At 44.4% G+C, this 11406-nt stretch overlaps 1 protein-coding gene across 1 annotated transcript in view; it reads right to left on the reverse strand.

Annotated features, from left to right (window-relative positions):
• Window positions 1-10542, reverse strand: part of LOC111156487 (N(alpha)-acetyltransferase 25, NatB auxiliary subunit) — a 69440-nt gene extending 58898 nt beyond the window's left edge. The window contains exon 1 of the mRNA XM_022517419.1: window positions 10413-10542. Within this exon, the coding sequence (XP_022373127.1) occupies window positions 10413-10470 (58 nt within the window). The 5' untranslated portion in view covers window positions 10471-10542. The remainder of the gene's footprint in view (window positions 1-10412) is intronic.
• Between the last annotated feature and the right edge of the window lie 864 nt (window positions 10543-11406).

Here is an 11406-nt window from a genome sequence, read left to right on the forward strand (position 1 = left end):
AAATAAATAAATAAATAAAATAAAATCTTTAAAACACACACACACACACACACACAGAGAAGATACAACACAAAGAATAAATGCTAATGTAAACTAGCAAACTATGGACATTAGTTAAAAATAACCTATCAGGGCACCTGGATGGGTCAGGTCATGATCCCAGGATCCTGGGATCGAATCCTGCATTGGGCTCCCTGCACAGTGGGGAATCTGCTTCTCCCTCTGCCCCTTCCCCTGCTTGTGCTTACTCTCTCTCAAAAACAAATAAACAAAATCTTAAAAAAAAAAAAAAAAAAAAAAAAAAAAAAAAAAGACCTGGGCGCTAGGTGGCTCAGTTGGTTGGGCGACTACTTTCAGCTCAGGTCATGATCCCGGAGTCCCAGGATCGAGTCCTGCAGTGGGCTCCCAGCTCCATGGGGAGTCTGCTTCTCCCTCTGACCTTCTCCCCTCTCATGCTCTCTCTCTCAAATAAATAAATAAAATCTTTAAAAAAAGAAACAACAATGACCTATGGTAGTGGCTCCGCCATTGAAACAAAGTACCATAATAAATCAAGATATTAACAATAGAGTAAACTGGGGGGAGGGAGTGGGATTGTGGGGATACATAGGAACTCTGCATTTTTCCCTCATGTTTCTGTAAACCTGAAACTGCTCTAACAAATAAGGCACATTAATAAAATATGTGTGTGTGTGTGTGTGTGTGTGTGTGCGCGCGCGCGTATACACACAAAGATTCATTTCCAGAGAAGGAAAGTAAGAAGTGTTACAGGTGGGCAACAAGGGTGGTAGCTGTCAATTCTAATTATAGAAAGATGACTGAATGCAGGCCAGTTCACAATCTACTACCTCTTATGGTCCCACTCCATCTATCAAGGTCCCAAATCAGCAAGGGACAAAGGAAGCATAAACAACTCAAATAACCTATGCCACTGGTGGCCCAGAGTGCCCCAAATAATGGAAAAACTATCATTTTACCTAACGAATTCCATTTTCCTCCAATGAATACTAGACTAAACTTAAAACAGAGCTACAGGAACCTATGGGTTTCATCTCTTCAGTCTTTCTTTAATGCCATAACACAGATGAACACCAAGAATGCTAGGTGAAGAGATTAAGAAGCCCTACTCTGGACATAATCACAATCTAGGGAGGAAGGTCAAAGACGTACTTGCTATGGATGCAACTGCAGTCTAGAAAAAACACCTAATATTCGGGTGGAGAAACTAGAGAACCAGAAAACACTAAAAGCATACAATCTTGGCCTAACTACCCAAATATCTAACACCAGTTTTCTTAAATAGCTCAGCCAATAGGCCATCATTTGTCCTTATGGGAAATACCTGACATTTATTTCAGCTCAATAAAGGATACTTTCTCTTGGGCTGATCTCTTTCTGAGTCAGTTCTAAGGTACTTCTGACTCATTCCTGTAAGACTCCAGGTTCTTTGAGCATATCCTGAAGAGTAATTAGACATCTGTAATAAGAACCCAGTTCTGAAGATCTGCCCATAAATGGATGAGACCAGCGGTCAGGACTACAAGGGCATTTAACTTTTCCCTCTACACCTACCTGCCCATGCCCTCTTCTCTGGGAATGGTTCCCACTGTGTCTACTGCAGGAGCAGGATAGGATGACCATGTCTAGACCTTGGAACTACGTAGACCCAATGGGGTGGATATTTGACCCAAGGGTAAATCAGGTTTCTTCCCTAGTAAACTGTAACTGCAACACTGAGTCACAAAGCAAGAGTCAGGAAACTATGGGAACCTCACTTGGAAGGAAATAAATATTTTGAGTCTGACATTACCATTGGCAGCTCCAAAATTTCCATTTTGAAGAAGCCTTAGGGGATGCAAGTTAGTTGATGCGGAGTAAAGAAAAGGAGTTATCTCACCTCTTCATTCACATAACATTTATAAAAGTATTAAAAATGTCACTTATCTTTATCAAAGGATTGGGGTCAGGGAAGTGCTAACTAACTGAAGCTTGTAGGGAGAGATTACATCTTGGTGTGGTCACAAAGCCAACATGGTGAACCCTGGGTAAACTCATGAGTAAGGAAAAAAAGAAAAAAAAGGCAGTCTGAAGAACCCAGCAAAGAATAAATACACATAGATAAAAGCCCAGGGGAAATTGTGGGGGGGGGAAGCTTTAGGAATGCCTGGACAGCTCAGTCGGTTAAGTGTCTGCCTTTGGCTCAGGTCATGATCCCAGGGTCCCGGAATCAAGTCCCACATTGGGCTCCTTGCTCAGTAGGGAGCCTGCTTTTCCTTCTGCCACTCCTCCTCTTTGTGCTCTCTCTCTGACAAATAAATAAATTTTTAAAACTCTTAAAAAAAAACTTTAGATCCTGACAGCTCTCCAGTTTCCATCAAACCCTGAACACTACATTCCTGCGCTAGGCTCCAGGGTTTACAACAAGCCCCCTTCACTAGAGCTTGTGTCAATGGGTTTCTGCTCCTTGCACCCAAAAGTTTAACTAAGACACTCCACTATATCACTATATTCAGCCAGTCTGCTGTCAGGCTCCCCCTTCCTACATGCCTAGAAGGGAAAAGTCTATTTTCATTTTACATTCCTGACTCTAGAATATAAATTATGTAGCCCTTGGAGAAAACAGGTCAATAAAAATGATATCCCAGAGCACCTGGGTGGCTCTATAGGTTAAGCCTCCAACTTGATTTTGGCTAAGGTCATGACCTCAGGGTCATGAGAGTGAGCCCCACGTCCAGCTGTTTACTGGGTGTGGAGCCTGCTTAAGATTCTCTTTCTCAGGGCGCCTGGGTGGTTCAGTCGTTAAGCAGCTGCCTTCAGCTTGGGTCATGAAGAGTCCTGGGATTGAGCCCCACATCGGGCTCACTGCTCGGAGGGAGGCCTGCTTCTCCTTCTACCACTCCCCCTGCTTGTGTTCTCTCTCTGTCAAATAAATAAAATCTTTTTAAATCAATCAATCAATTAATTAAGTAATCTCTACACTCACCATGGGCTCAAACTCACAACCCCAAGATCAAGAGCTGAATGCTCTTCCAACTGAGCCAGCCACCTCTTAATACTTTCTAATGTTTTTTCTTTTAACAGCAAAGAATAGACTTCAGATTCAGCTATACAAATACCAGAATCTAGTTAAAACTTTAACAACATTGTTTTGTTTTCATCTTTTATTTTTACCACTTTGTTCTCTCAGCGTAAGTAACAGGTACTCCATTAATGATAATGGTAGGTTATTTTAATTTTTTTACTTTCTTTTTTTAAAGATTTTTATTTATTTAGTGGAGAGAGAGATCACAAGTAGGCAGAGAGGCAGGCAGAGAGGGGGAGGCAGGCTCTCCGCTGAGCAGAGAGCCCGATGCGGGGCTCGATCCCAAGACCCTGAGATCATGACCTGAGCCGAAGGCAGAGGCTTAACCCACTGAGCCACCCAGGCGCCCCGATAGGTTATTTTAAAATAAATTTAAGTTAAAAATCAAATTAGAGAAAAATTCTAAGTAATTAATAGTACAGATAGTACTATAATAAAGCTGGAATCATCAGACTGGTTAGAAGAATGATAGAAATTTGCGAAATACTGGGTTAAATTATTGGCAACAGACTATCAAAATCTGTTAAATGACTGAGCCAGCCACCTTCCTGGGTAACAATATGAAGAGAAGTGACTCTTTCTTACATATGCAGACAACAGTAGACCATGACACAGGCAGGCCTGTCTACCTGCCAGGTAGAAGAGGCCCTGGGATTAATGTGTCCAATCACAATTAGGGATACTGATAGTAAGAAAGAGATCAGTCTTAGGGTGTCTACTGGCTCACGGCTCAGTCTATGGAGCATGCGCCTCTTGATCTCAGGGGTTATGTGTTTGCACCCCATGTCAGGCATAGAGCTTACTTTTAAAAAGAGAGAGTCATGGGACGCCTGGGTGGCTCAGTGGTTGGAGCCTCTGCCTTCGGCTCAGGTCATGATCTCAGGGTCCTGGGATCGAGTCCCGCATCGGGCTCTCTGCTCAGCAGGGAGCCTGCCTCCTCCTGTCTCTCTCTGCCTGCCTCTCTGCCTACTTGTGATCTGTCAAATAAATAAAAAATAAAAAAAAAAAATCTAAAAAAAAAAAAAAAAAAAAAAAAAAAGAGAGAGTCAGGGGCGCCTGGGTGGCTCAGTGGGTTAAAGCCTCTGCCTTTGGCTCAGGTCATGATCCCCGAGTCCTGGGATTGAGCCCCATGGCAAGCTGCCTGCTCTGCTTCTCACTCTCCCTACCACTCAGGTGTGTGTGTGTGCGCACGCGTGCATGCATGCACACGCAATCTTTCTCAAATAAATAAAATCTTAAAAAAAAAAAAAGCTCTTAACACAAGTGTAATGATTATGTGTACCATTATTTTTAAGAAACAAGCTCCTTGAAAGCAGAAACCATGTCTCTGCTGTGCTGTTTGGTACTCACTCATTCCCTGAATCTACATTGTGCCTAGCACATATTGGGCCCTCAATAAATAAGGTGAATGAAGAAAGGAATAGAGAAATGAACAAACCATACAGGGGGGAAAAAGACAGTCTTCTAGAAATTGAGCAGTCTACCAGGAAAATGACATGCATAAAAAATTGACCACAACATGGGGTGCCTGGGTGGCTCAGTGGTTAAAGCCTCTGCCTTCGGTTCGGGTCGTGGTCTCAGGGTCCTGGGATCGAGTCCCGCATTGGGCTCTCTGCTCAGCGGGGAGCCTGCTTCCCTTCCTCTCTCTCTGCCTGCCTCTCTGCCTACTTGTGATCTGTCAAATAAATAAAAAAAAAATCTTAAAAAAAAAAAATTGACCACAACAGTAAGTTCTAAGAACCAATGATTAGTGATGGCTTCATACTATTAAGTTTTTAAAAAATCTTTTCAACTAGGGGCGCCTGGGTGACTCAGTCGTTAAGCATCTGCCTCCACCTTAGGTCATGATCCTGGGATCCTGGAATCGAGTCCCGCATCAGGCTCCCTGCTCAGCAGGAAGCCTGCTTCTCCCTCTTCCACTCCCCAAGCTTGTGTTCCCTCTCGCTGTTGTCTCTCTGTGTCAAATAAATAAAATCTTAAAAACACACACACACACACACACACACACTTCAACTAATTTTTGTAAAGCTTTCTTTTCTTTTTTCAAGTTTTATTTATTTATTTATTTTTAAAGATTTTATTTATTTATTTGACAGAGAGAGAGAGATCACAAGTAGGCAGAGAGGCAGGCAGAAGAGAGGGGGAAACAGGCTCCCCGCTGAGCAGAGAGCCTGATGCAGGGCTCGATCCCAAGAACCCAGGATCATGACCTGAGCCAAAGGCAGAGGCTTTAACCCAAAGAGCCACCCAGGCACAACTCAAGTTTTAGTTATTAAGTAATCTCTACATCCTCAACAGCTTGAACTCACAACCCCGAGATCAAGAGTTGCATGCTCTTCCAACTGAGCCAGCCAGGCACCCCTCAACTAAGTTTTTTTTAAGGAGGCTCCACTCCACACTCAGCATGGCACCTAATGCAGGGCTCAAATTCATGACCCCGAGATCAAGACCTGAGCTAAGACCAAGAGTCAGACATTCAACCGACTGAGCCACCAAGGTGCCCCAACTAATTTTTTAAACAAAAACAGTGCAAGCCACAGTTAAAAAATAGTAATTAAAAAAAAATCCGAACAGTTCATAGGAGCATAGCATGAAAAGATTAGTCTCTTAATCCTGCCCTATGCTCCCACTATGTTCTACTCATTGTAGGAATTTCCTTTTTTTTTTTAAAGATTTTATTTTTTTTATTAACATGTATTTTTTAAAGATTTTATTTATTTGACAGAGAGAGAGAGAGCGAGAGAGGGAACACAAGCAGGAGGAGAGGGAGAAGCATGCTTCCCACCAAGCAGGGAGCCAACACAGGGCTCAATCCCAGGACCCTGGGATCATGACCCGAGCCTAAGGCAGACACTTAAGGACTGAGCCAACCAGGCACTGTTCTTCTAAGAGTTTTCTGTGCATGAAAATCATTCTTTTAAGTCTAAAATGCTTTAGAATGTATAGGTCTAAGTCAGACCCTTTTAAATGGTCATAATTTCAAAAAAAGAAAACAGGTTATACCAAGTGACTTTTCTAAAGAAGGGCAAGATTAATCCTCACTCACCAAGATGTCCTACCACTCCTGACGGAAAACAGGACAAAACTCGCAGGGCTAACAATGCCCAACAGAAGGCTCAGAATAAGTACCACATTGGACTGAGGACTTAACAAGCGTTTACTAATGAACTATAGCAGAATAATTACCTGGAGTTGGCCAGGCACCAAAGGGAAATATCTTAACTCACTAAGAAGTCATTATCATTCAGGAAACACAGCTAGGAAGTATGTTACATCTGACCCAGACTACGGCAAGACTGGAAGCCAGTAAAAGATTAGAACAAAAGATCGTGTGCCAGAAAGTAAGTAAAAATGTGTATGTGCATTCTAAAAACTATGGGAATATTTTTTCTTTGAAACCTCTCTATTTTACAATTGCTTACCTAGCAATTCCTGTATTCTACACATTATGACATGCCATACCTGACCATCACTTCCACCCTGCTTGTCCCCCAACCACTAAAAACATTTTTAAATTAATAATAATGGTAGAAAAAAGGCACTGGGCTCACCATGTCTGAGTACAAAATCTGTAAAGAACCACATAGCACAAGACAGTAATTTTAGCAAAATGAAAATGAATAAAGTAGGTGTTCTGGTAAGGTCAGGCGTGGTTTTCAAACACTAAAAATATAATACCTAAACCAATTTATGAGTAACGAAAAGCACTCTGAAATTGTTTCAACTAATGAGCTTTCTGAAAAGTTATTCCAAACCTAAACACTTGAAAACATAATTTCAACCCACCACATCTCAACTCACCACAATTTCACAGTTAATCACCCATACAGTCCTGTCTACCCTAAACAATATTCAGCAAAAGCTGAGGTCACAGGCAAGTTTCCAACAGCTGTAAAATGCTAAAACCTTGACAGTACAAATAATGCTATACAAAGATAGTGATGCTGCTAATTCTGAACTCAGTAAAATGTGTTCAAAATCCAGATCTACAACTTACCAGCTGCAACTCTGAGCAAGTTAATCTCCAGCCTTTAGTTTACTACTATGATCACAATAATCTTACTACCTATTGGACAGTTAGCATACAAATAAGCACTCTATTAATGCTGACAGTTGTTGAACTTCTGACTGGTGGGTAAGCACTACCTACTAAACATAAGCTTTTTATTTAATAGCTAATGAAGTCAAGGAACAACAGTGGTTTAGGGGTACCAAAAGCAGGGGCTATCCCAAAGTTTGGAGGTCAAAAGTGCATTAGTCAAGGGCAGCTGGTACCCTCTCTTTTCCTACTCCTGCCAATTCATATTAATTGCCTTGGAACTCTTGAAAGCTTCTAATACTCTTCCCATTTAACTTTAACAAAAGCTACATAATTCTGGCTTCAGTTTTTTTTTTTTTTAAGATTTTATTTATTTATTTGACAGAGAGAGATCACAAGTAGACAGAGAGGCAGGCAGAGAGAGAGAGAGAGAGGGAAGCAGGCTCCCTGCTGAGCAGAGAGCCCGATGTGGGGCTCGATCCCAGGACCCTGAGATCATGACCTGAGCCGAAGGCAGCGGCTTAACCCACTGAGCCACCCAGGCGCCCCCTGGCTTCAGTTTTGACAATACAACCTGTCACTTCTAGTTAACATATAATAATGTTTAGCAACATAAAATGAACAAGGTTTTTCTTACTGGGTAGTTCAAAACACTTATCTCTAAAAGACTTATGGGATGCCAAAAGCATTTTCTTTGGTCCTCAAGAGCCAATTTTAGAAATCCAATTATTCTCAAAAATACCGAATCTTGAGGGCACCGGGATGGCGCAGTCAGCTAAGCATCAGACTCTTGATTTCAGCTCAGGTCATGACCGCGAGATCCTGGAATTGAACCCCGAGTCAGGCTCCATAGGCAGAGCCTACTTGGGTTTCTTTTTTCTCCCTCTCCCTCTGCTTCTCCCCCCACCCACATCCCCCTTCCTCTGAGCACCTGAGTGCTTTCTCCCTTTCTAATAGGTAAATAAATCTTTAAAAGGGGCACCTGGGTGGTTCAGTGGGTTAGGCCTGCCTTTGGCTCAGGTCATGATCTCAGGGTCCTGGGATTGAGCCCCACAAGGGGCTCCCTGCTCAGCGGGGAGCCTGTTTCCCCCTCTCTCTCTGCCTACTGCTCTGCCTACTTGTGATATATCTCTCTCTGTCAAATAAGTAAATAAAAAGTCTTTAAAAAAAAAAGTACTTAATCTTGTGGGTAGGGGATGGGCTAGATGGGTATTAAAGGGGGCACTTGTTATGATGAGCACTGGGTGTTTGCTATACATAAATGATGAATCACTGAATTCTACTCCTGAAACCAATACTGTCCTGCATGTTAGCTAACTAGAATTTAAATTAAGAAAAAGGGAAAGTACCGAATCTTTTTAGTTTCAAGGTGGGGGTAGGGCACACCACTCCATCTCAGGGTCGATCTCGGGGTGGTTGAGTTCGAGCTCCATGATGGGTAAAGAGATTATTTAAATAAATAAATAAAACTCTAAAAAAAGGTGGGGGAGCCTGAGTGGCTCAGTTGGTTAAGCGACTGCCTTCCACTCAGGTCATGATCATGGAGTCCCGCATTGGGCTCCCTGCTCAGCAGGGAGTCTGCTTCTCGCTCTGAACCTCCCCCTCCATGTTCTCATTCTCTTTCAAATAAATAAATAAAATCTTAAAAAAAAAAAAAAAAGTCTGCAGGCAGCTCCTGCTGCAGAGTCATAATAAGCCAGAAATTGTGAACCCTGGCTAGATTCAGTTCCTCCCTTCAATCATCCTTATTTCATCCCTGCCCTCTGAAAATATATACTGGAGGGTATGGTAACAAACACCACGGGGAAATGCAAAGAGAGTCCTATCTCTGCAACTCACCACCAGTGTGACCTTTGGCAAGTCAGTGCCTTCAGCTCAAAGTAAGGTGTTTTCTAGCAGTGGTGAAGAGGGTGAGCTTGGGACACTGGGGTTCAGATCCTAGCTCCATCAAATGCTAGCTGAGTGACCTTAGGAAAATTAGACAACATCAACAATGCCTCATTTTCCTCATCTGTGGGGAGAAAAAAGGGGGGGAGGGATTTGCAGGACTGGAAAAAAACTACCCACCTCAGGAGAATGTGTGAATATTAAATGAGATAAGCCATGTTAAGGGCCAATAACAGAGAATGACAGAATGATCGGTCTACACACATTCGCTATTATTTCATACCTCAAAGGGTTGCTGCTAAAATCAAATGAGATGTGAGTAAAGCATCATACAAATTTTAAAAGCAGGACCAACTGTGCCAGAAATAAAGTCACCCCCTCCTCCAAAAAAGTTGAATGATCTCAGCCATGTGGAGAAACCTCAATTTAGTAACATTTACACTATAAGCTCGAGGTCTAGTTTGGCAAAAACCACTGACCTTGAAGCCTTCCTCACTGTTCACTAAGATAAACCAAGCATCTATGAGGAGAGAGAGGAAAAGGGCCACTGCTCAATTACAGAACATCTCGGTTACCGAAAAGGTGTTTCTCCCTGACTCAAATCTGTTGATTTTTCACAGCCGGTTAGGAGGGTGACATCAAGGTCTTAAAGTCTGAGGGCGTTAAGGAGGGGGATCCATTTAGCAAGCACAAGGGAAGCTGCAAAAAGGAAAAGCCCTGCAGCAGCCCTGCATGCCCCTCTGACAAGAGCTAACACTGTCTCTTCACCGCTATTTTGGGCCCACGACCCCCCCACCCCGCCTCCCACGTGCTCCCAGAGCAGCTGTTTCTCCACCAAAGAGCTCTAGATTGGGAGCCTCCAATACGGCCTGCTCCTGACTCGATTTGGGTGACCTTGCATCAGCCCCTTCCCCTCTTTGGACCTGTTTCTCCATGTGCACGGAGCACAGCTAGTTAGACAACCCCCTAGACTGGATTCTCGGAAGTAAAAAGTCTTCAGTAAGGAATTTTCCCTCAAATAAGAGTGTCGCACCCTCACGCCGGAGCCAGCTTTCACCTGGCTTGGGATCCATCTGAGATTCTGGGTCTTCTTTGGTGTGGCATTAACAACGCAGCCTGCGGGCAGCGCACGTCTCAGCGAGAGTGTGTCTCACAGGGCCTGCACGTCGGGCCAGCTCTGCCGACCTGACGCTGCCTGGACTGCGTCGCTGCCACCGCAGGGCGCAGGAAGGCCCGGCCGGCGCCTACGCGAGGCGGGTGGCTGCGGCCTAGAGGCCCGCGCGGTCAGCCCCCCGCATCCGCCAGCTCCGCGCCCGCCCCCTCAGCACCCCTCCCGGACCTTCGCCCCGGCCTCAACAGCCCTCGACGCGTCCGGCCGACAACAGGCTGGCCCCAGGCACTCACCGTAAATGGGCCGGAGGCGCCTGTCGTTAGGGTCCTGCACATGGCCCCGCGTCGCCATGATGACAAGCGCAGAACCGCAGTGCGCACGCGCGGGGCAGGCCCTCGGGAAGGGGCTGTTAAAGGGCCAGCGCCGATCTCGGTCTTCTATCGCGATAGTCGCAGAGTTGCAACTGACCGCCCCTGCGCGGAAGGGGAAGCCCTCGAGCCCCTTGGACCTCTACCGGTACGGCGGTGGGTTCTTCGTTAGGAATCTTTCCTCCTTTTGCCCGATGGAATCAACCAGGTTGGAAGAGACGGCTGTTGGTATTGAAATCTCTTCCGAGTCACGTACTGGGTAGTGAGGAAAGGAGGGGAGAAACTCTTGGTCAAAGTTGAGCTCAGCTGCTCCCGCTTGTCGTATTTATCCTCTGTGTCCGAAGGAGGACCAGTTAGACTTGTCTGTGACCAACTGTTGAGGAATCAGGAACTCCTCTGGGAGACTGACTCAAGGAACTGTGGGGGAAAGGGGTCTGATCAGGGGTGCCTGACTGGCTCAATCTGTAGAGCATGACACTCTTGATCTTGGGGTTGATGAGTTCAAGCCCCAGGGAGGGCAGAGAGCTGACTTAAAAAGGGGGAGGGAGAGGGGGAGATGCTGCTCTACAGTAAAAATCTGCCTGAAAAGTTCAAGATCTCTTCAGCCCTCTCCTGGGTTCAACCAGCTAAGAAGCATCCTAGATTCATAATAATCCAGTCAGTTTGTCAATTATACCTCAGTAAAACTGGAGGGCAAAAGTAATTAAATTCATACAACACATAGTTATTGAATGCCTATTATGTGCCAGGCTACATCAATAAATAAAATTTTCATGGAGATTTACTTGTAGTGGAAGAGACAGACAAAACAGCATATTAGATGATGATAATTGATTCTGAGAAAAGTAGAACAGGGACTGGGGAGTGGAGGAGGAAGGCAATTTTTTATGTATAATGTGGTCAGGGAAATCCTAGCTGA

This window comes from Enhydra lutris, unplaced genomic scaffold (genome assembly GCF_002288905.1).
Source record: "Enhydra lutris kenyoni isolate GAN:26980312 unplaced genomic scaffold, ASM228890v2 scaffoldscaffold46, whole genome shotgun sequence".
Lineage (NCBI taxonomy): Eukaryota > Metazoa > Chordata > Mammalia > Carnivora > Mustelidae > Enhydra > Enhydra lutris.